Raw genomic sequence first — 26,414 nt, 5'->3', positions numbered from 1 at the left:
TGGCCACTGCACTTAGGTTGTGCGGGCTATGGACCACCTGCAAGAATGCTCGTACATCAACTGTTTGCTCGCCCTACCCACCTGTGGCCATGCCCAATCGTGCTGCCTCCTGGGTGGGAATGTGAGCTTGAAAAGCCCACCCTATGAGACATTAACAATGGCTACTCAATATCCATATGATTACTCAGTATCATAGAGAGGCCTGAAAAAATGTAACATAGCACCGAAACTGATTACAAATAAAATATAGCCTATAAATATAGCTGAAGGTGTCATCAATATTACATAAAGACACTATAGTGATTGTCATCAACATTTCTTATAATTATGACAATAATACGAAAAGAATAGATGGCTAATCACCACAAAGTGGAGATGATGAGTTGCAGATAGGCACAAGAAAATGACAACTAAACAAGTGAGCTTTTGGTCAAGAGGCTTTCTTCTGAATTAGACAACATACACACACCCATTCACACTAGACTGGCAGCAAGAGACAGTTGTCATGTGCATGTGAGTTGCATTTGCATGAACGTGTTTGTATGTTGTCTCGTTCAGAAGAAGGCCTTTTGGCCGAAAGCTCATTTGGTTAGTAGTCCTTTTGTTATGCCTGTCTGTCACCCAACGTCTCCACTATATGGTAAATTGCAATCAATGCTTCTCATAATACTGTCATTATTCCATGCTGGACCTTGCTTTGTTGTTGTTGTTGTTGTGGTCATCAGTCCTGAGACTGGTTTGATGCAGCTCTCCATGCTACCCTATCCTGTGCAAGTTTCTTCATCTCCCAGTACCTACTGCAATCTACATCCTTCTGAATCTGTTTAGTGTATTCATCTCTTGGTCTCCCTCTACGATTTTTACTCTCCACGCTGCCCTCCAATGCTAAATTTGTGATCCCTTGATGCCTCAGAACATGTCCTACCTACCAATCCCTTCTTGTAGTCAAGTTGTGCCACAAACTCCTCTTCTCCCCAATTCTATTCAATACCTCCTCATTAGTTATGTGATCTACCCATCTATCTTCAGCATTCTTCTGTAGCACCACATTTCGAAAGCTTCTATTCTCTTCTTGTCCAAACTATTTATCGTCCATGTTTCACTTCCATACATGGCTACACTCCATACAAATACTTTCAGAAACGACTTCCTGACACTTAAATCTATACTCGATGTTAACAAATTTCTCTTCTTCAGAAACGCTTTCCTTCCCATTGCCAGTCTACATTTTATATCCTCTCTACTTCGACCATCATCAGTTATTTTGCTCTCCAAATAGCAAAACTCCTTTACTACTTTAAGTGTCTCATTTCCTAATCTAATTCCCTCAGCATCACCAGACTTAATTCGACTACATTCCATGATCCTCGTTTTGCTTTTGTTGATGTTCATCTTATATTCTCCTTTCAAGACAATGTCCATTCCGTTCAACTGCTCTTCCAAGTCATTTGCTGTCTCTGACAGAATTACAATGTCATCGGCGAACCGCAAAGTTTTTATTTCTTCTCCATGGATTTTAATACCTACTCCGAATTTTTCTTTTGTTTCCTTTACTGCTTGCTCAATATACAGATTGAATAACATCGGGGAGAGGCTACAACCCTGTCTCACTCCCTTCCCAACCACTGCTTCCCTTTCATGCCCCTCGACTCTTATAACTGCCATCTGGTTTCTGTACAAATTGTAAATAGCCTTTCGCTCCCTGTATTTTACCCCTGCCACCTTTAGAATTTGGAAGAGAGTATTCCAGTAAACATTGTCAAAAGCTTTCTCTAAGTCTACAAATGCTAGAAACGTAGGTTTGCCTTTCCTTAATCTTTCTTCTAAGATAAGTCTTAAGGTCAGTATTGCCTCACGTGTTCCAATATTTCTACAGAATCCAAACTGATCTTCCCCGAGGTCCGCTTCTACCAGTTTTTCCATTCGTCTGTAAAGAATTCGTGTTAGTATATTGCAGCTGTGGCTTATTAAACTGATAGTTCGGTAATTTTCACATCTGTCCCAACACCTGCTTTCTTTGGGATTGTAATTATTATATTCTTCTTGAAGTCTGAGGGTATTTTACCTGTCTCATACATCTTGCTCACCAGATGGTAGAGTTTTGTCAGGACTGGCTCTCCCAAGGCAGTCAGTAGTTCTAGTGGAATGTTGTCTACTCCCGGGGCCTTGTTTCGGTTCAGGTCTTTCAATGCTCTGTCAAACTCTTCACGCAGTATCGCATCTCCCATTTCATCTTCATTTACATGCTCTTCCATTTCTATAATATTGTCCTCAAGTACATCGCCCTTGTATAGACCCTCTATATACTACTTCCATCTTTATGCCTTCCCTTCTTTGGTTAGAACTGGGTTTCCATCTGAGCTCATGATATTCATACAAGTGGTTCTCTTTTCTCCAAAGGTCTCTTTAATTTTCCTGTAGGCAGTATCTATCTTACCCCTAGTGAGACAAGCCTCTACATCCTTACATTTGTCCTCTAGCCATCCCTGCTTAGCCGTTTTACACTTCCTGTCGATCTCATTTTTGAGACGTTTGTATTCCTTTTTGCCTGCTTCATTTACTGCACTTTTATATTTTCTCCTTTCATCAATTAAATTCAATATCTCTCCGGTTACCCAAGGATTTCTACTAGCCCTCGTCTCTTTACCTACATGATCCTCTGCTGCCTTCACTATTTCATCCCTCAGAGCTACCCATTCTTCTTCTACTGTACTTCTTTCCCCCACTACTGTCAATTGTTCCCTTATGCTTTCCCTGAAACTCTGTACAACCTCTGGTTTAGTCAGCTTATCCAGGTCACGATCTCCTTAAATTCCCACCTTTTTGCAGTTTCTTCAATTTTAATCTGCAGTTCATAACCAATAGATTGTGGTCAGAGTCCACATCTGCCCCTGGAAATGTCTTACAATTTAAAACCTGGTTCCTAAATCTCTGTCTTACCATTATATAATCTATCTGATACCTTTTAGTATCTCCGAGATTCTTCCATGTATACAACCTTCTTTTATGATTCTTGAACCAAGTGTTAGCTATGATTAAGTTATGCTCTGTGCAAAATTCTACCAGACGGCTTCCTCTTTCATTTCTTAGCCCCAATCCATATTCACCTACTATGTTTCCTTCTCTCCCTTTTCCTACACTCAAATTCCAGTCACCCATGACTATTAAATTTTCGTCTCCCTTCACTATCTGAATAATTTCTTTTATCTCATCATACATTTCATCAATTTCTTCATCATCTGCAGAGCTAGTTGGCATATAAACTTGTACTACTGTAGTAGGCGTGGGCTTCGTGTCTATCTTGGCCACAATAACGCGTTCACTATGTTGTTTGTAGTAGCTTACCCGCACGCCTATTTTTTTATTAATTATTATACCTACTCCTGCATTACCTCTATTCGATTTTGTATTTATAACCCTGTATTCACCTGACCAAAAGTCTTGTTCCTCCTGCCACCGAACTTCACTAATTCCCACTATATCTAACTTTAACCTATCCATTTCCCTTTTTAAATTTTCTAACCTACCTGCTCGATTAAGGGATCTGACATTCCACGCTCCGATCCGTAGAACGCCAGTTTTCTTTCTCCTGATAACAACGTCCTCTTGAGTAGTCCCCGCCCGGAGATCCGAATGGGGGACTATTTTACCTCCGGAATATTTTACCCAAGAGGACGCCATCATCATTTAACCATACAGTAAAGCTGCATGCCCTCGGGAAAAATTACGGCTGTAGTTCCCCTTGCTTTCAGCCGTTCGCAGTACCAGCACAGCAAGGCCTCGCTTATCAGTATGTAATTTAGAGTTCTGTTTCAACTGTCCATATTTTCTACTCTTTTTATGCAAATGATTTGTTTCTCTCTTGTGTAATACAATTGGTAGTTAATACAGTAAAGATGGGCCCTTATGAAACAATAATACTAAATGCAATATGCCATAAATGAACTTCCTTACCAACCGTACTGCACCTCCTTTACCCCTATTTTTAACAAGCTTTAATACTCGGACTTTCTCTGATCCAAATTTTTTAGTGTATTGCGATGCAACAGAAACAGTGTCATCAGTACTTCCATCACTAACAACTATAATTTCATACTTGAAATTTCCGTTTCGTTTTTCAAGGAAGTCCAAACATTCATCAAGCATTGGTGGAACTGGAACAGGAAAAGAATAAAATTACAACTAAATAATAACATACCATATTTTATCATAGTGTCACGTCTGTTACTAATCTCTTTGATTAAAGTTGTTCAATATTAAATAGAAAAGCAAGTTCACGATAAAATAAGTAACGTTTTGCAGACCATCAGGAAAGTTATCTGAAGATGGCCTAATAAGCTGAAAACTAGTACATACAAATAAAAATTAGTAGAACAAAAAACTGCCTCAGTGTTATTCAACCCTCATCAGGAAAGTGTTTCCTAATTAATATTGTTGTCATGTGGTGTCAAGCACCGGTGAAAAATTCAGTTAATGTTACAAAGTAACAAGTATTGTGATTCGTATCATGTAAAATATGTGCATTCTGTACTACACTTTTCATACCTTAAAACATTTCAAGGAGGTTGTAATGTATGGAATCAAGACACTTTTAGTTTACTACTCGATCCACACTTTTAATGTAATAGTTGATACAGTATTGTGAATAATATAACTTCTTGTATCTACTGTCAATACCTTATAATTTGTTATCTGATGTATAAAATCTCATATATCGTAACTTACACATATTTTTATGCTAAAATTCTATCTCTGTATGATCAACACAGACTATCTAAATATGTTTGCAAATTCCATCTTGAAGTATTTAAAATATACTTTAAGTTTAAAGAAGAACTATTATTAAATGTATACATTTTATATTTATCTTTGAAGACTGTAACTATGCCAGACATTTCCAGGCAACTAGTAAGATGTATTGATGTAATTATGTTTCTGTAAAAATATAATTTTAATTATACATATATTTATCTGACTATCGTAACAAAGTACCTTGCATTTTTTGCATTGTTAAAATCTTATAAAGCATGTCAGCAGTGGTGGTGGTGGTGGTGTGGGGGCGGGGGGTGATAACTTGGTGCTGTTCAGAGCCAAATTCCATGTCAGTTCTCATAAGTAATTCTTATAACAAAGAGATCAGAAATTGAACTAAACTGTGATGATTATATTCGCCAAAAAGAATACAGATAAGACAAAACAAAAATTAAACACCTATCAACCTCCTTTCCATAAAGAACTTGATATTTAGTAAAATTATCACCAACCGCATAAAAAAACATTGGATTTTAATCAGTCTATAATAAATTAGCTTAAGGAACAGATATTGCTCAATGGCCAACTTGGAAGTCATGAACTCATATAGTGGAGCAATGAGTATCAATTATCACCGAATTAGGGATTCATAAATATTGAGAATGCTTTTGACTTTGTTTCAATAAAATCTGTATCAAAACCCCAAGAGAAGAATAACATTAAAATACATTAATCATATTCCATGCATCCCACAGAGAATAGACACATAAGCAGTGTAGGGAAGTAAATGAAGATGCGGAGGCACCCACTGCAATTACCTTTTTGCTGTATTGTGGTGGTATAGCTTCAAGATTAGAAAGAATTCTCTAGAGACATGCCATCAACTATGATTTTATCCACCAGAAAAAGTTAGGAATTTGTTATGTTTGGTCAGACAATCTTGGCCTTAGAAAATTTGGTTCATATAAGATCCCACTGCAGTAGCCACGCCCTCAGGTAAAGGAAGAGCTAGACCGACTGACAGCCCTAGGGGTCGTTCTTCCCATTTCTTCTAGTGAGTGGGCTTCGCCCCTCATTATTGTAAGGAAGCCCTCGGGAAAATTACGTCTTTGTGGCTATTTCAAGGCCACCATTAATTCCCAATTGGTGGTGGACACCTATCCTTTGCCTCGTGCTGATGAATTGTTCTCCGCCGTGGCGGGAGGCCAATATTTTTCAAAAATCGATCTTTCAGAGGCTTATCATCAGATACCACTTGATGAGGACTCCAAACGGCTGGCGGTCATCAACATCCCGTTTGGCCTTTACCAATATCAGCGGTTGGCCTTCGGAATATCCAGTGCCCCGGCGATCTTCCAGCATTATCTTGAGCACGTCACGTCGACAATCCCTCATTGTATTAATTACCTGGATGACATAATTGTCACAGGCCGCAGCACGAAGGAACACTTGCACAACCTTCGCACCCTCTTTCTCAAATTCAGGTCTGTGGGCTTGTGTTGCAACCTGCATAAGTCAAACTTCTTCCAACCGTCCATTGAGTATGTGGGCTACACCATCTCTCAGCACGGCGTCCAGCCACTAGGAAGTTTGGTCCAAGGTATCGTCGACCTTCCTCGGCCCGCTTCGCTGAAAGAGTTACAAGCTTTTTTAGGCAAGATAGCCTATTACCACCGGTTAATTCCCAGGGCGCAAGGGTGTTCCTTTTGATTGGTCGCATGCATGCGACCGAGCGTTCACCCCGTTGAAGGGCCTCCTCACGTCAGCGCCTTGTTTGGCTACTTTTGACCCTCATAAGCCGTTGGTCCTGGCTACCGATGCTTCGCAGTATGGGGTGGGGGCGGTCCTGGCCCATCGCAACACAGATGGTTCCAAGCAACCACTGGCGCTTGCGTCTAAAACTCTTAGTCCCGCGCAGGCCCATTACTCCCAGGTGGAAAAAGAGGCTTTGGCCATTGTCTACGCTGTTACCAAGTTTCACCCTTTCTTGTATGGCACGAAGTTTCAGTTAATCACTGACCATAAGCCGTTAATATCGTTATTTGGCCCCGCCTCTCAAATTCCGGATAGGGCGGCTCACAGACTACAGCGCTGGGCCTTGTTCCTCTCTAAGTACCATTATGACATTCATTTTCACCCTACCGGACAGCATGCCAATGCCAACGCTCTTTCCCGTCTTCCGGTGGGCCCAGATCCTAAGTTCGATCGAGAAGAAATTATGTGTTTTCATTTGGATGTGGCGTCCCGCCAAGCGGTTGATGGCTTCCCGATCACTAGTTCGCGCGTCGCCAGGGAAACGGCAGCTGACCCGGTTCTCCGGCAAGTAGTTCGCCTCATTCAGCAGGGGTGGTCATCCCGCCCTCCAGGCCGGGCCTCGGACCCTCTTCGTAATTATTTTATTCTATGAGACCGCCTCTCGGTCTTGGAAGGAGTTCTCCTTCTGGCTACCGATGACATAGCTCCTCGCGTGGTTGTTCCAGCAAGTTTACGAAGGGAGGTCCTCACGTTATTACATGCGGGGCACTGGGGTGTTTCCCGTACTAAAACCTTGGCTCGCAGACATGTGCACTGGCCCGGTATTGACAGAGAAATTGAGCACTTGGTGGCCGCCTGTTCCCAGTGTGCGAGCCAACAGGCATCTCCCAGGGCAGCGTTCTCTTCCTGGCCGCCGGCAACCCAAGCAAGGGAACGTGTTCACATCGATTTTGCGGGCCCGTTTCTCAATGGCTTTTGGCTCATTGTCATTGGTGCTTATTCCCGATTCCCATATGTGGTTCGCTGCTCCTCAACCACTTCAGAAGTTGCAATCAAGGCACTAGCAAAAATCTTTTCTGTGGAAGGTCTGCTAATCACCCTGGTCTCGGACAATGGACCGCAGTTTATTTCGCAGACCTTCCAGGATTTTTGTAGGCGCTTCAGTATTCGGCACGTTTGCTCTCCCCCCTTCCATCCACAATCGAATGGGGAAGCCGAGTGCATGGTGCGCACATTTAAGACGCAGATGAAAAAGTATGTGCACGAATTTCCTGCGGAGGAGGCATTGACGTTTTTCCTGACGGCATACCGGACCACACCAATGGGCGAACGCAGCCCCGCAGAGCTCCTCCATGGGCGCCAACCTAGGACTCTGCTGCACCTTCTCCGGCCTGGTCCTCGCCAGTCTTCGCAAAACGGGGTACCTGGCTTTCCACTGGGTATGTCGGTCTGGGCACGTGGGTTTGGTTGCAATCCACATTGGATACCGGCGGTGGTCCTGCGCCGAAATGGCCGCCGCCTCTATACCTTGCAGGCAGGGGACCGGGTGGTACGTCGTCACCAAAATCAGCTACATCCACGTTTGGGCACCCACCCTCCGACCTCTCGGACACCGGCTTCCCCATTGCCGGCACCCGTGTTGGATTCTCAGGGGACGTTACCGCCTCTCCCCGCTGTGACTCTGCCGCACTGCGATGGTTCTCCACCTTGGCAGCCTCCAGTCGCTCCAGCACCAGCATCGCCATAGTTCGAGATGCCCCAGCGAGAGCCGGCCCCCGTCGCAGGCCCGGTTTCTCAGGAGGCTGGTTCACCTTTGGTCGCCCCTTCCCCATCGTCCCCGCCACTGGGTCTTGCCACTCCCGAGGTGGAACGGGATCCGGAGTTCGACAGCTTGTCGCCCATTCTGTCCCGGGCTCCGGTGGTGGGACGACGGGGGTCTCTTCGTGTGGGGTCACTTCCAGCCGTATTCGAAGGTTCCGGCTCGAGGGTTGGCAGATCCCCTCGACTCCGGCCTTCCAATGGATGTGGAGGTCATCGCTCCTGCCCGACGCTCCACCTTCCGATGCAGTGGATCACAGTGGCTTCGCCCCCCGAAGGAGGAGGAGTGCAGTAGCCACCAGAAAGATCGCGGGAGGTGCACATCAGCACGGCGCATCACGGACGGTAGTTGCCGCAAGTAGAGTCCCGTCCACCAGAGGGCACGCGAGAATTCGGACGCGACCTCTGCCAGCGTAACAACAACAACAACTCAGGCAGCACGGGCCGTGCCCAGTCAGTTAACCTCGAGCATGCCTAGGGCACGGTCCCGGTCTACGCCATGTGAAGTGCGACGTACACGTGAACAGTGTTACTTCACCCACGGCAATGTGGGAAATCTTATATTGGATAGACATGTTGAACCATGCAAGAATGTTGTATTTGAATGCCATCATATATGCTTGGACCAATCCTATAAATAAGTGACTGCAGAACCCTGTCTGACCGTGGGGCATCACGTTTTACAAGATGGCTGAGGTTTTATGCTCAGCTTTGTCATTCTGAGATTGCACTTTTAAGGAGGTCATACATATCTGTATGGCAGACAATCTGGTCAACAGGGGTGCAGTGTTTCAATCAAGCACTGCCTGGAATCCAGCACTGGTTGCTGTTAAATTAAAAAAGGGAAACAAGAACTTCCGGATTCATGACCAGACACAGCACACTGTACAAATTTCTTTCAACTTTCATCACAGAAGCACCGCTTTCATCCAACTGTGAGCACTTCAACGCGCAATTGTATTTACTGCTCCTGGCCTGATAAATTTCGACATTGCTGTGCGATTAACATCAGTCATGTCTTGCAACAGTGACGACAGCAAATACCATAAAGTGAAGTTGCTGAACAGTTGTACGGGTGGAATATTGTGAGACTTACACAATGTTATCCAGTGGCAAACTCCACAGATGAATATCTTCACAGAGATTGTTAACCCAGCTTAAGTAAAAATAGCTCTTAGATTTCAGTTTTGACAGCAGTTGGTCACAACAGTCAAGATTAGGTATTTTGTGTATGATAAGTTTATTAATAGTGCATTACAATGTTTCATTCTGACACCGTGTTACTTCTGTAAATATCAGCTGTTCCAGTTTAACGCATTGTATTCACCTATTTCGACAATCTCTTAACAAATGATCAGGGTAGTCAGTGTTATATTCAAATGTTTAATGTTTGTATGTTATACTTTCAGACAAGTTCCACACCCATGAGAATCATCTCATTTTTGGTCTCCAGAACGAAAACTGAATCTAATCTAATCTAGAAGTGTATTTGCAAGCATATTGTTGATATTATGCAATTTTTTCCCAAGTTTTTGTTACTAGATATAAGTCACAACCCTAAATGGAAAAATCACAATTAATTAAGCACTTTAGTTTACCTGCATTTACAATATCGCATCATCACTGCTTTAGGAGATCTAAAACTGAAGAAACTAGTTTATTCCACATATTTCCTCTCACTAATGAGTTACGGTAGATAAATTTTTGGAGGAAACTTGATTCTCAAGGACAATATTTTGTAGACTACAGAAGCAATTTATAATAATTCTGTCTGGTGTTAGTTCTAGAACATCTTGCAGAGAGTTCTCAAGAAAACATACTTTGGCAACCATTTCACAATAGATATATACTGAATTGCAGACAGGTATAACTAAAAGAGTGTTACACACTTAGCTTTTAGCCAAAGCCTTCTTCGGAAAAGAAAAGAGAACAAACACAGTCACACAAGCAAGCACACCTTACACATACATGACCCCTCTCTGCAGCTGCTGTGGTTAGAATGTGTGATTATCAATATTTTTCTTTTCTCAAAAACAGAGAGAAGCAAGAATATAGTACCAGGACAAAACAGCCTCTACAAAATCATCATGGGATTAACGTTAGTGCAAAACGGATTCAGATAGGGTACACAGTACACGTATATTCAACAACTTACCAGATCAACTTAAAACATGAGGGCCATCCAGAATGAGACAGGTAATTTGAAATAAAAAATTAGCAATACGAAAAAACCAAATTTCATTATTACAGAAATCTGCAATTGCAACCACTGGTTTATACCGGCATGCAGTTCAGCATCACTACCAAATCATTGTGTAGTGAGTCATGTCTTCACTGCTGGGAAGAGGTGGCGGTTGCTCAATGCCAAATCCGAGCAGTATTGTGGATGATCAAACACCTCTTAGCCAAAAACCATTAGGATATCTTCGGTACAATTGGCCATTGTGGACACACATTGTCATGAAAACAACTAAACTTTTGTGTGAGTAAGTTTTCCGCGACGCTTGTTTTATATCACCTGCTTTAACTTTGTTAGTGTTTGACAATACCTAACTAAGTTAATTGTTGTGCCACATCCAAGGAAATCAATGAGAATCACTCCATTTGAGTCCCAAATACAGTGGCCATGATCTTTCTAGCTGACAGAAATTGCGAACACAGCCTTGGTTTCTGGGAGAATTTGTGCATTTCATTCCATCGACTGCCTTTTCCTTTAACAACTGAGATGCTTCACCCAAGTCTCATCCCCAGTTACGATATGATCAACAATTCTCTGACAATTTTCTCATAATCTTCAAGGAAGGTCATTGCTGCAACACACACTATTTTTTGTGGTCTTCCATTAGGATTTTGGAAACTCACCGAGCAGAAAATATTTGGTAACCAAGACTCTCCAGCACAGTTTCATGCACTAAATCTCTGTCAATTTTGGAGAAAATGTCGTGAAACTTCTGTAATCAAAAGTCACAATAAATTTCAACTGGTTTGCAGTTTTTTGCAAACAAAAACCTAATTGCAGAATGCACCTCACAAGTGGCAGTATTTTCAATTGCAGTGCACATTTTAACACATCACAGAAAGCACAGTAGCAGGGACACAGACCACTCACTACCAGTGCTGGATGTGTACTTAGTGTAGGAATGTTATGGCACCAAGATGGCAGCTGTAGCTCCGCCCATTGCTGCAATACACAAAAATGTCTGTTACTTTCTGGATAGCACTCGTATGATGTTTAGGCAACTCTTTCTATACTACAGTAAAGTGTCTTCATAGAAGCCCACAATGTTAATGCTTTGGGTTATTTTATAATATAATTGGCACTCACTGTAATACAGAATAACTGCTGTAATGTAACATTGTTCTTTGGGAGACGCAACTCACCTAGCAGACTGTTGGTATCTGAGACCACATGTGCTTTATGTACCAGAGAGAATGAGGTACTAGCACCCTGTGCAGGGTGATGACATCTTGTGACCTGCAAATATTACTCTGTTTGAGTTGGTTTGTGGTAGACGCTAAGTACCACTGTAGTGATAGCTTTTCTTCTAACCACGAGAGCTATGATCTGTTTTCACTTCCATTGTGAACTGAATATTCATGTGAAGAGAGTACAAATGCTGAAGAGACACAGGTAATGTCTCCATTCCAGGGGGGGCAAACCACAAATATATTGCCTACACACCATCAGAACAGTTAGAGACTCACCAACTGCAAAGGTTTTACCTCAAGGTCTTCCATAAAATAGTTAGCCACCATGGGAGACAGGGGACTTGTTACAGTGTCACCGAACATTTGTTCAAAGTACAGGATATTGAGTAAGAAGTAGATTGAGGTAAGAATGTGTTTAAACAATGGCACACTGTCTCTCTCAAACTTGCTGCTCATAAGCTCTAATGAGTCCTACAGAGATACTTTCAAATATAAAGATACAACATCAAATCTAACCAAATGATCTGACAGTTGTAGTCTGAGGGTCTTTGGTCATGCTATGAAGTCCTCTGAATTCCAGATGTAATTGTCACATTTGTCAATGAGAGGTCCCATCAGTGAAGTAAGACGTTTAGCCAGGAAACAGGTAGGCATTATAATGTTGCTTACTACTAGGCTAAAGAGGAGACCCTTCCTTATGAATCTCTGGCAGGCCATACAGTTTAGAGGAAACTGCAGCATGTTGGCGCAGGCCCTCGATTACATTTGTTGGAACAGAACTCTTCTTGAGAAGGTCTAAAGATTTTCTCTGAAGCTTGCCAATCGGATTCTCTCTTAGCTAGCGATATGCAGGGTCATCGAGCAAAGCCTCTATCTTGCTGTTGTAGTCATCCGTGAGAGAAGGGCAGTGGCTTTCCCTTCATCAGTAGATAAAAGACACGAGGTCTTGGTCTGCTCTCAAGTCTTCCAGAGCTTTCCTTACGACTGAAACGATATTAAAGTTTTTATATGGGGCTCAGGTTCAAATCCAGCAGGTATCCCTCCAAATCTATTCTGCAATGTCACTGGGAAGTTTTGAAATTTCCTGCTCTACACTAGCTTTTCACAAGTTGGATTGGAGTTGCCCAGATGTTGGTGCAAAGTTCAGACCTTTCTCGACCAACAAAACCAATGTGATGCATTTTCTTCTTTGCATTTGGGTCTCAAGAAGAGTGTACTTTGCCATTTGGTGAACCTTAGCATGCTGTTTAGTTCCAGGTACCGCTACCTACCCAATCCCAGAATACAGCAGAGACATTCAAAGAGATCTTCAGATACAGTGATAGTAATGGACACCATGTGCAGTTCCCATCACATATAAGGTACCCTCTCTTCCACTAGGACTGCACTTGCCCATCGCTTAATTATAACAGCAGTCGCAAAGACATTGTCAAATTCACGTCTGTCACTGGCCATCTCCTCCCAGTAGAGGTGCCAGATCTGACTTTTCAGGCTTTCCCAATGAACTTGTTGCAAATACACTTCTCAAGTTCACCAACAAATAATGACATATCCAGAATTCAGAGGACTTCATAGGACACCTGAAGACATTCCAACTACAACCATTGGATCTTTTGGTTAGCTTTCAAGTAGTCTCTTCATTTATGAAAGTACCTCTACAGAACTGGAGCTTACCATCAGCAGCAAGTTTGAGAAAGATATTGTGGCACTGTTTAAACATGTGCTTACTTCATTCTATTTCCTAGTCAATAATCATTATTCTGAAGAAGTGGACAATTTCACCAGGAGAAGACCTTGTCTCCCATGGTGGCAACTACTTTATGGAAGACTGTAGTCAGAAAGTCTCCAACCTTCCTGTTTCTGACGGCATGTAGACAATTCATTTGTGGTGTGGCCACACAGAACAGAGACATTACCTATATTTCTCCAGCATTTGAACCCAATCCATCTGAATATTCAGTTCACTATGGAAGTGAAAAAATAGATGGCAGCTTACCATTCCTGGGTGCCACAATACCCTGGAACATAGTGTCTACCAGAAACTGACTAACACAGAGTTGTACTGGGGTGCACAAGTTCTTAGCAGTTTTCCGTAAGTTTAATAAACACAACGGATACACATAATTGAGACTTTAGTCATCAATAATATATTCTCCTTCACTATTTACAACAGTCTGGCAATGTTGTGGTAACTTTTTGATTCTGTGATTGCAGAAATCTCTTGATTTTGAGATGAAGAACTTGTCACCACATTTGGAGTAAATTTTCATGCAGATAGGAAATTCCTTGACTGTTGCTTGGTAGAGATCAGAAAATGTGAAAATCTGATGGTGTAAGGTCAGGTGAATAAAGTGGGTGCAAATGACTCCCAACCCAACTTCTGTATAGTGTTTTTGCAGAATGCATGCGAGTGTTACCATGGAGTTGCATCATTTCACACAGTCTTCCTCGTTGTTGTTCTTGGATTGCATCCACAAGACGTCTCATTTGTAAACAATAAATGTCAGCAGTAAAGGTTACATGTGGGGAATCAAGTCATAGTACACCACACATTGTCGCTTTTCCATGATATGCATAACGTTACCTTTCATGCATGCATGTAGATCTTTGTATGTGGAATTGCTGCTTTGTTTGGACTCATTCATTTCTTTCTTTTCCTACATGTTAGCATATAGACTCCGTTTCTTGTCACCAGCAGTGATACAGGAAGGGAACAGTTGGAGTTGTTCATGAGCCAATTGAGGACGAGCAAGCAGAGATGCACATAATATGACCGAAGGCTGATTTTTGTGAGTTTGGCTTAGGGACATACAGTGCCCATGCAGTCGATTTTTGTACCTTCCCCATTGCATGCGATTGTCGCATGATGGTAGAATGATCACATTTCATCACATTTGCCAGTGCTCGATTACACTGATGTGGATCATTGATGATTAAAGTGTTTAAAACGATTTTCAAATCCTGAAGGTCTTCCCGAACGTGGAGAGTCACTAGTGTCAAAATGATCCTCCTTAAAATCAGAAAACCATTTTCTTGCCATACTCTGTCAAATGGCATTATCTCCATAAACAGTGCAAATGTTTCTGGCTGCCTCTGCTGCTGTCACTCATCTATTAAACTCAAACAGAAGAATAAGTTGGAACTGTTCTAATTCTCCACTTGGAACTCCATTTTCTAGCATCCGCAGCTCCACTCACTTTCTCCAAATGATAAAATGTAATCTCAATTAGCACCAATGAACTACAAATAAAAAATGACAATCGATAAACAAACACATAGCAACTAAAATACCAACATGAAAAGCAAAAATTCTAGGAATTTAAGCACCAACCTACTATTTACAGGCCAGAACCTGTCATCACTAAGTACTATGTGGAAATGTCTACACTCTCTGGTATGTGGAGCACATATGGTCTCTGATAACAAGTCTGCCGAGTGAGCTGCATACCTCAAAGAAAAGTGTTCCAACAAAGCGGTCATTCTGTCAGTCAGATACACAATGCATTACATACATACACACATATACATACATACATTAATACTTATTCCACAGATCATGAATACGACATTTCATAATGATGTGGAACATGTCACTTTAATGTAAGTTTTCTTTACACAAAATAATAATAATAATAATTATTATTATTATTGTTATTATTGTTGTTGTTATTATTTACGGCTACTACATCATATTTAAAAATTCATATATTGAGTAAAAGAAGTTGTCATTCAGAAATTCTTTTAATTTGTTTTTTAATGTTGGTTGGCTAAATGTCAGATGTTTAACGCTATTTGGCAAATGACCAAAGATTTTTACGGCAGCGTGGTTGATCCCTTTCTGTGCCAAAGACAGATCTAACCCAGAATAATGAAGATCATACTTTCTTCTAGTGTTGTAGTTACGCACCTCACTGTTATTTTTGAATTAGGATGGGTTATTAACAACTAATTTCATAAGTGAATGTATGTATTGCAAAGGTACTGTCAATATCCTGAGTTCCTTAAATAAATGTCTGCAAGGTGATCTTGGGTGGGCTCCAGCTATTATTCTGATTAAACACTTTTGCGCAATGAATACTTTTTCTCCTAATGATGAATTACCCCAAAATATAATGCCATATGAAAGCAATGAATGAAAATAGGCATAGTAGGCTAATTGACTGATATGTTTATCACCAAAATTTGCAACAACATCATCAATGTGTTTCTTCCAATTCAATTTGTCATCAACGCACACACCCAGAAATTTTGAAAATTCGGCCTTAGCAACAGACTTCTGTTTATAGTCTATATTTATCAATAGTGGTATGTCATTTGCTGTACAGAATTGAATCGACAGTGTTTTCTCAAAATTTAGTGCGAGTCTATTTGCAGAGAACCACTTAATAATTTTCTGAAAGACACTATTTACAATTTCCTCCGCTGATTCTTGTTTGTTGGATGTGATTCTATACTTGTATCGTCAGCAAAAAGAACTAGCTTTGGATCTTCATGAATACAGAGTGGCAAGTCATTAATATATATATTAAGAACAATAAGGGACCCAAGACTGAACCCTGTGGGACACCATTCTTGATACTTTCCCCAGTGAGAGGACTCTGCTGATTTTTGCAGACTATCTGTACTATTAATTTCAACCTTCTGTGTTGTTCCAATTAAATACGAATTAAACCATTTGTGCACTGTCCCACTCATACCACAATACATAAGCTTATCTAGAAGAATTACATGATTCACACAGTCAAAAGCCTTTGAGAGATCACAGTTATTCAACGCATTTAATATTTGATCAGTGAAAGCATGCGTAGCATTTTCTGTTGGAAACCCATTTTGAAAACCAAATTGACATTTTGTTAGTACTTGATTTTTACAGATATGTATTGCTGCTCTTGAATACATTACTTTTTCAAGAATTTTTAATAAAACTGTCAGAAGTGACACTGGGCAGTAGTTGTTAGCATTAAATCTGTCCCATTTTTTTACGCAATGGTTTAACAATAGCGTATTCCAGTCTATCTGGAAAAGTGCCCTGTTTCAGTGAGCTATACATATGTGGATGAGAATCCTACTTATCTGCTGGGAACAATCTTTTAGTACTATGTTGGAAATGCCATCAATTCGATGTCAGCTTTTACTTTTGAGTGAGTTTATTATTATCCTGATTTCAGTAGTACAGGTGGGTTGTATTTCAATTTTATCAAATTGCACAGGTATTGCCTCCTCTATATACTGCCTAGCATTTTCTAATGAATAGCTGGATCCTATTTTCTCTACAACACTTAATAAATGATTATTAAAATTGGTTTTCTACTTCTGACTTCTTGTCATTGAGTTTGTTCTTTTCATTGAGATTGTTAGAAATACAGTCTTCCTGCACTCTCGGTTGCCCTGTTTCCCTTTTAACAATACTCTTAATTGTTTTAGTTTTATTATCAGATATGCTAATCTCAGATATCATGTACACACTTGTGGAATTTTTTTTTTTAAATCTTATTATAGTGCACTAGTTTTTACAATGGTGTACTGTTTCTGGATCATTACTCTTCCTAGCTACAAGATACATTTCCCTTTTCTGTTCACAAGATATTTTTTATATCTTTAGTACACCATGGCATTCTGATCAAAGCAAGTTTAATGTAGGGAAGTAAATGAAGATGCAGAGGCACCACTGCAATGGCCTTCTTGCCATATTTTGGCAGCATGTCTCCAAGAAAAGAAAGAATCATCACAAGTCACAACATTAAATGTCTCATATATATCAGCAAAATTGAAGAATTTGATGTGTTCAGATCAACTTCATGAATACAGAGTGGCAAGTCATTAATATATATATTAATAACAATAAGGGACCCAAGACTGAACCCTGTGGGACACCATTCCACGGCATATATAAGGTCCCATGGCAATTTGTGAAATCTTATATTAGGCTGATATGTTGAAACACACATCTCAAAACAGATATCACTTTGCACCTCAGGGGCAAAGATAACTTTTTCTTCAGGGGGGAATGGTTCCACTGGCATGCACTATCCACTTACATAGGGAGCAGTGAACTTCATTACGTAACGCGCTGACAATGGACTTAGACTCCGAGGGCACCAGAGGGAGAGAGTTATCCCGTACACATGCTGTAGTAAAACTAGTAGCATGCGTATCCTACTGTGCCGAGCCAAGTCGGGTTGCGTCACCGACTCACTAGGCGCTCAGCGGGCAGTGCGGCACTATGTTTTCGAATTTTTTCAAACTGTTGCATCCTTGAACCCCTGGCTTGCGATGTACATCTAGCGGTTACAAAGGTCAAGGATCACACTTTATTAATGACTATAGCACAGAGTAATATCACCAGTTACAGTTACATTTTCAGCCAGTACACCAAGTCCTTTCATCCATACATGTATTTTTTCATCATTACTAACTTTTCTACAAGAACGTGTATACAATGTAAATGGCATATTACTATAAACATAACTAGGGCTACATCGGGTCTTCAGGTCAATTCCACAATGCAAGTCTTGTAGGCCATGACATCTCGATCGGCTCAAGCAGTAATCTTAAATGGACCTATATTCTTCTGCGGCTGCAGGGTTAACTTTACACTGGATGTCACTACTGGAAATTCTGATAGTGGTTGGTTTACCCTAGCTATTATTCGTTGTGAGAACGCCTCTCTTCCTGAACTTGAATCGTTCGCCGATCGAGATGTCATAGCCTACAAGACTTGGCATTGTGGAATTGACCCGAAGACCCGAAGTAGCACTAGTTATGTTTATAGTCATATGCCATTTACATTGTACACACGCTCTTGTAGAAAAGTTAGTAATGATGAAAAAATTCATGTATGGATGAAAGGACTTGGTGTACTTGCTGAAAATGTTACTGTAATTGGAGATATTAGTTTGTGGTATAATTAATGATAAAGTGTGATCCTTGACCTCTGTAACCGCTAGATGTACATCGCGAAACGGGGGCTCAAGGATGCAACAGTTTGAACACCATCACCATACGCAGCTGGGGCAACCTGATAAATCAGTTGTATCAGAGCAGTTCCTGAACATGGGGCATCACATGTTTCACAAGAAGACTGAAGTTTTAGCCTGAACATCATTATTCTAGGATTGTGTTGTTAGAAATACAGTCTTCCTATGCTCTCGGTTGCCCTGTTTTCCTTTTACCAATACTCCAAATTGTTTTGATTTTATTACTAAAAGGGATGCAGGTTTTCAACCAAGTATTGCCGCAAATCTACATCTACATCTATATGGATACTCTGCAAATCACATTTAAGTGCCTGGCAGAGGGTTCATCAAACCACCTTCACAAGTCTCCATTATCCCAGTCTCGTATAGCGCGGGAAGAATGAACACCCAGGTCGGTGTCAACAAAATATTTTTATATTCGGAGGAGAAAGTAGGTGATTGGAATTTCGTGAGAAGATTCCGCCGTAACAAAAAACGTCTTTGTTTTAATGATGACCACTCCAAATCTTGTATCATTTCAGTGACACTCTCTCCCCTACTTCGCGATAATACAAAACGTGCTGCCCTTCTTTGAACTTTTTCGATGTACTCCGTCAGTCCTGTCTGGTAAGGATCCCACACCGCACAGCAGTATTCTAAAAGATGACGGACAAGCGTAGTGTAGGCAGCCTCCTTAGTAGATCTGTTACATTTTCTAAGTGGCCTGCCAATAACACGCAGTCTTTGGTTAGCCTCCCCTACAACATTTTCTGTGTGTTCCTTCCAATTTAAGTTGTTAATAATTGTAATTCCTAAGTATTTAGTTGAATTTACGGCCTTTAGATTTGACTGACTTATCATGTAACTGAAGTTTAACGGATTCTTTTTAGCACTCATGCGGACGACCTCACACTTTTCGTTATTTAGAGTCAACTGCCAATTTTCGCACCATACAGATATCTTTTCTAAATCATTTTGCAATTTGTTTTCATCTTCTGATGACTTTATTAGTCAATAAATGACAGCATCATCTGCAAACAACCTGAGACGGATTGCTCAAATTGTCTCCCAAATCATTTATATAGTTAAGGAACACCAAAGGACCAATGACACTACCTTGGGGAATGCCAGAAATCACTTCTGTTTTACTCAATGACTTTCCGTCAATTACTATAAACTGTGACCTCTCTGACAGGAAATCACGAATCCAGTCACATAAGTGAGACGATATTCCGTAAGTACACAATACACTACAAGTCTCTTATGTGGTTCAGTGTCAAAAGCCTTCCAGAAATCAAGAAATACAGAATCAATCAGAAATCTCTTGTCAATAGCACTCAACACTTCATGTGAATAAAGAGCTAGTTGTGTTTCACAAGAATGATGTTTTCTAAATTTGTACTGATTGTGTGTCAATAGACCGTTTTCCTTGAGGTAATTAATAATGCTCAAGCACATATATGTTCCAAAATCCTACTGCATACTGACACTAATGATATGGGCGTATAATTTAGTGGATTACTCCTGCTACCTTTCTTGAATATTGGTGTGATCTGTGCAACTTTCCACAGACGGACGGGGACAAATCTTTCGTCGAGCAAATGGTTATATATGATTGTTAAGTATGGAGCTATTGCATCAGCTACTCTGGAAGGAACCTAATTGGTATACAATCTGGACCAGAAGACTTGCTTTTATTAAATGATTTAAGTTGCTTCACAACTCCGAGGATATTTATTTCTACGTTACTCATATTGGCAGCTGTTCTTGATTTGAATTCTGGAATATTTACTCCGTTTTCCTTTGTGAAGGCATTTTGGAAAGCTGTGTTTAGTAACGCTGTTTTGGCAGCACTGTCTTCAATAATAGCTCCACTGCTATCGCGCGGAGAAAGTATTGATTGTGTCTTGCCACTAGCATGCTTTACGTACGACCAGAATCTCTTTGGTTTTACTGCAAGGTTTCAAGACAGTTTCATTATGGAAACTATTATACACATCTCAAATTTAAGTCTGTGTTAAATTTTGAGCTCCTGTAAAAGATTGCTAGTCTTGGGGATTTTGCGTATGCTTAAATTTGGCATGTTTGTATCGTTGTCTGTGCAACAGTGTTCTGACCCATTTTGTGTACCAAGGAGGTTCAGCTATGTTGTTTCTTAATTTATTTGGAATAAATCTCTCAATTGGTGCCGATACTACTTATCTGAATTCAAGCCACATCTGGTCTACATTTACATCATTAATCTGGAAGGAGTGGAGATGGTCTCTCAGGAAGGTGTCAACTGAATTTTTATCTGATTTTTTGAATAGGTATATTTTTCGTTTATTTTTGGAGCATTTCAGTGTTACAATATTCAATCTCGCTACAACAACACTGTCCACTAATCCCTCTATCAATTTTGATGCTCATTATTAACTCAGAATTATTTGTTGCTAAGAGGTCAAGTGTGTTTTCACAACCATTTAATATTTGCATGGGCTCATGAACTAACTGCTCGAAATAATTTTCAGAAAATGCGTTTAGGGCAGTTTCGGATGATGTTTTATGCATGCCTCCGGAATTAAATGTGTTTTTACCAACATATTGAGGGTAAATTAAAGTCACCATCAACTATAATCATATGAGTCGGGTACATGTTTGAAATCAAATTCAAGTTTTCTTTGAACCTTTCAGCAACTGTATCATCTAAATTGAGGGGAGTCAGTAAAAGGATCCAATTATTATTTTATTCCAGTTGTCAACAATGACCTCTGGCCACACTAACTCACAGGAACTGTCTACTTCAATTTCGCGACAGTATAAACTACTTCTAACAGCAACAAACAAGGCATCGCAAACTGTGTTTAGCCTATCCTTTCAGAACACCGTTTTGTTTTTCGCATAAATTTTGGCTGAGTGTAGAAGATCTGCTGAGGAGTTGGAGAACTGCACGACACATTCCCTCTAAGGTGTTACAATCACAGGGACTAAATCTGACAGCAAATCAATGAGACAAAGAGGAATGACGCATAATTTGCATGTAGAGAAATTACAATGAGATTCCCACAGTTTTCAATATTTGACCCACTACTGTTCTTGTTTTAGCTTATTGAGCTTTCATTTCATTTGAATTAGGAAGCATAGTTAGTACCGTTTGCTGGTGGTACAAGCATAGGTGTGAAACCAAACAAAAAAGCAACAACAGAGAAAATGGTAGTAAATGATGGTTTTGTTAAAATTACTGACTGGATTTGCAAAAATGGGCTAGCTTTGAATTTGAGAAACACAGCTCAATTGAATCTGTACTGTCAAAAACATCCCACTTCCTACTAAGATGGCATACCAACAAAAAATTATAAAGTTCTTTGCTGTGCTTGTTGATGGAAACAAACTAGACAAACATTCAACTCCGCAGTTCAGTTATCAGCATGTCTGGCTGCTGCATAGGAGATCCAGGTTCGAATTCCAATGCTGCTATGCATGTTTTCTTCATTGGAGGACTAGAATTGGGTGCACTCAGCCTCGTGATGCCAATTGAGGAGCAACTTGAGTGAGAACTAGTGGATTCAAGTTGAAGAAATCAGAGCAGTGTGCGAACACCACACCCCTCTATACCACATCCAGTGGCGTCATTTGTAGTGGTTGGTCGGTCACAATTAGCCCATTAGGAACAGAATGCAGAGCTTTGCCAGGAACAGAATGCAGAGCTTTGCTAAACTGGGGAAAACCATATAATAGACCTGATAAAAAGTTTAGGTTGGTTACTTTTGCAATAAGAATAATTCCAACTTGAGGCATACAGCAGTCAATAAGTTAACATATTTTGCATATTTTCATTCACTAATGTCTTATAGGTTAATAATATGGGTAACTCCTCACTCCAATAAAAATTACTCACTGCACAAAAGAAAATAATTAGATTTATGTTTGAGGTTCACACACACACATCCTCCACACACTTCTTTAAGAAGCTGAGAATATTAACTGCAGCCTCACAGTACATTTATTCCCTTATGAAATTTGTTATCAGCAATCCATCTGAGTTTGAAAGGAACAGTGATCTTCACATGTACAACACTAGAAGGAAAAATGATCTGTATCATTAGCAATTAATGAATTTAACTTTGGCTCAGAAATGCATGAAACATGCAGCTACAAAACTGTTTGAGAAATGTACCCATGAAAATAAAATGCAGAGAGCTAGCAGAAGAGTTTTCAAATCTATTATTATTATTTACATTTTATGGCCTTCATTGGACCACTCCAGTCAACTTTATACAAAGAATTTTTCAGTTTCCTGTCAGCCCAATACTCCTTCATTCTCTCGGATCTCAACCTTCTTTCTTCATCAGAAATCACCCTTCCTACTGTCTGTCTGTTGATTCTCGTTTGCAGTCTGGTTTGTCTGTGAGTTTCCTGATTTTGTCAGTTTTGTTTCTTAGGTCTTCCAATGTAATCTGTAGCTCATCCATATCTTCCTTGATTTCTGTAATCCACTTAATGTTGCACTTACTATTCCTCAAATTTTCTATTATTCTCCTAATGATCCTGTTTTCTGGTGTTCTGATTAGATGTGCAAAAAATGAAATGCGTTTCTTCCTGATTGTACTCATTAACGGTTCTATTTCCTTGTAGACTGTTTCATTTGTAGCTAGTCTCCAGTGTCCATCTTTCTGGTACGATTTGTTGATGCACGTTCTGATGATTCTTCTCTCTATTTTGAGTATTTTGTCTATCTGTGCAGTGTTACTTGTTTTGAAGATGGTTTCACTTGCGTATGTTATTTCTGGTTGACTGATGTTATGTAGTGTTTTAATTTTGTTGCTACTGACACGCTCTTTTTGTTGTAGGTGCTCAAATGTATATTACAGATGTTTTTCCTTAATAACTCCTTCCACACCACAGAGGAACCCTTGAATAGAAATAATTTGTCAATTTTACAGAAAAAAACTGTAAATGGCCAGCACATAGCCATATGAAATATTTTTTAACAATATTATGAAAAGGATAGATTGCTACTCACTGTAAAGATGACACACTGAGTTGCAGACAAGCAACGTAAAAAGCACAGCAATCTGCAGTGGGGTGGGAAGTGGAAGGAATAGCAGGGTACAGTGGAAGGGGAGGGGGGTAAGAGAAGAGTACTATCTAGTGGAGCATATAGGGACTTGATGGTGGGACAGGACAAGGCTGTCAGGCACAGCACCAGGAGGCTGTGAGGGAGTAAGGGTAGAGCGGGCAGAATGGGGAACAGAAATGGAGAGGAACAGAGAAGAGCAAAAGAACAGTGGGTGTGTTGGCAGAGAGTAGGACACAGTGAGGGTGAGGAGAAGCGAACTGAGAGGAGTTAATAGGACAGAAAGGGTGAAAACTTTTGGGTGGAGAGTATGGGGGTTGTAGGTTACTGTAGGTTGAGGTCGAGATAATTTCATGAGCAAAAAAATGTGTTTTAAGGTTAACTTCCCCCTGCGCAGTTCAGAAAAGCTGGTGGTGGAGGGGAGGATCCAGATGGCCAGGGTTGTGAAGCAGCCATTAAAATCATGCATTTTATGTTCAGCTGCATGTTGTGCAAGAGAGTAGTCTACTTTGCTCTGGCCACAGTTTGGCAGTGGCCATTCATACTTGTGGGCAACTAGTTCATAGTCATACTTATATAAAAAGCTGTGGCAAGAGATTGGGACTGGGAGTGGTATGGGGCTAGACTACAATATTGTGGAGGTGGGTGGGTGATGGCATACCACTTTACGGAGGTGAGAAACTTTGTGGGTAGAATGTACCTTATTTCATGGCATTACGATAAATAATCAAAGCACTGTTGAAAATGTGGTTCAGCTGTTGCAGTCTGAGGTGGTATTGAGTGATGAAGGGGGCACTCCTTTGTAACTGTTTCTTGGGGATGGTGGGAGAATTAAAGATGTGTATGGATATGGCATGGGAAATATGTTTGCAAACTCGGTCTTTGAAAGCCTTTGTGAGATCTGCAGCATAGTGGGCCAGGGTATTCTTGTGACTGAAGATATGCCGACCCTAGGTGGTCTGGGATTTTTGCTGTGCAAAGGATGGCAGCTATTGAAATGCAGCTACTGTTGGTGATTGTTGAGTTTAATGTGGACAGAAGTGTGGACAGAGCCATCAGCGAGAAGAAGGTCAACATCCAAAAGGTGGCACACTGGGCTGAAGAGGACCAAGTGAAGCAGGTTGGCATAGGAGGGCACCATGCGGAAGCCCATAGCAGTGCCATGGATTTTTTTGTAGACCTTCCCTTCAAGGAGAAGTAGTTGTGTGATACAATAAAGTTAGTAAGGTGTATGAGAAATGATGTAGTGGGTCTGGAGTCTGAAGGATGTTGGGAAAGGCAGTGTTCAACAGCAGCAAGACAACGGGCATGAGCGATGTTGGTGTACAGGGAGGTGGCGTCAACAGTGATGAGTAGGGATCCAGGAGGATAAGGGATGGGGATGGTGGAGAGTCAGTGAAGGAATTGGTTGGTATCATTGACGTGGGAGGCTAGATTTTGGGCAATTCATTGCAGGTCTTGGTCAATGAGGGTCAAAATTCTTTCAGTCGGGACACAATAACCAGCTATAATGGGGTATCTAGGATTGTTGGGTTTGTGGATATTGGGAAGCATGTAAAACGTGGTTGTGTGGAGTGTCATACGGATGGGGAGGGAAATGCATTCAGTGGAGAGGTTCTGGGGAGGGCCCAAGGCTTTAAGCAGGGATTGGAGGTTATGTTGGACTTCTGGGATAGGATCATTCTGGCAGAATTTATAGTTATAGAAGTCAGCCAATTTGCAGAGGCCTTCTGTCAGGTAGTCACTGGAATTCATAGTAAAAGTGGTGAAACCTTTGTCTGCTGGTAGAATGATTATGTCAGGATGTTTTTTGAGGCTGTGTATGGATTTTCTTCTTCTGCTGAAAGGTTGGCATTATTGGGAAGGGATGAAGGGATTAGGGAACAGATGGTGTTGGAGATAAGGAATTCCTGAAAGGTGAATAGAGGGTGGTTAAGAGCAAAGGGGGGGGGGGGGGGAGGTCATGGTTTGATGGTGGTAGCAACTGGGACAGGCAAAGTTCATTGTTGGGAATAGTTCGGTTTTGATTGGAGTGATTTGTGGCAAAGAACTGTTTACATTGCAGGTATCAAAAGAAAGAGAGTAGGTTTTTGACAAGTTCAACATGGTTAAATTTGGGTGCAGAGCTGAAGGTGAGGCCTTTGGATAGGACTAACTTCTGTGGGGCTCAAGATTTTGGTTGAAAGATTAACAATAATGTTCTGGGATTTTTTTGGCTCTGGTAAGAAGTTTTTGGAGATGTGGCAAGTTGATAAGGCCAGCTAGGCACAGTCTGGGTGCTACGAGGTGTTGACAAGAAGAAACACTATGGATAGGATACAGGATGGGGCAGTGAGATGTCAGCAGGTTGGATACTTATGGAGATGGTGTTTGGAATGCTCTTCCAGGTGATGTAGAGCAAGGGATTCAATTTCAGAGATGTGATGTATGTAATAGGGGTTGCACAGTAGCAGTATCTTGCAGTGGTAGCAAAGGTGGTTCTGGGATGTCGTGCCATGGAGATATGTTTTTGCAGTACTAAGTTTGTGAGGGCATGGATTGGCAGAATCTGAATAGGTGAGGTCACTGTCTGGAGCGATGGGGTGAGTGATTCCAAGATTTTGGCAGCACTTGAGGAACAGGATGTGGGTCTGGGTTTTAGCCAGGAA

General features: G+C 40.9%; 1 protein-coding gene across 1 annotated transcript in view; it reads right to left on the bottom strand.

Annotated features, from left to right (window-relative positions):
* LOC126251952 (dolichyl-phosphate beta-glucosyltransferase) overlaps positions 1–26,414 on the bottom strand; it is a 118,791-nt gene that overhangs the window by 72,601 nt on the left and 19,776 nt on the right. Inside the window, exon 3 of the mRNA XM_049952718.1 lies at positions 3,955–4,154. Coding sequence (XP_049808675.1) covers positions 3,955–4,154 — 200 coding nt within the window. The remainder of the gene's footprint in view (positions 1–3,954; positions 4,155–26,414) is intronic.

The sequence above is a fragment of the Schistocerca nitens genome, chromosome 4 (genome assembly GCF_023898315.1).
Source record: "Schistocerca nitens isolate TAMUIC-IGC-003100 chromosome 4, iqSchNite1.1, whole genome shotgun sequence".
Lineage (NCBI taxonomy): Eukaryota > Metazoa > Arthropoda > Insecta > Orthoptera > Acrididae > Schistocerca > Schistocerca nitens.
Note: the sequence above shows the minus strand (reverse complement) of the source record. Positions and strands in the feature narration are given on the sequence as shown.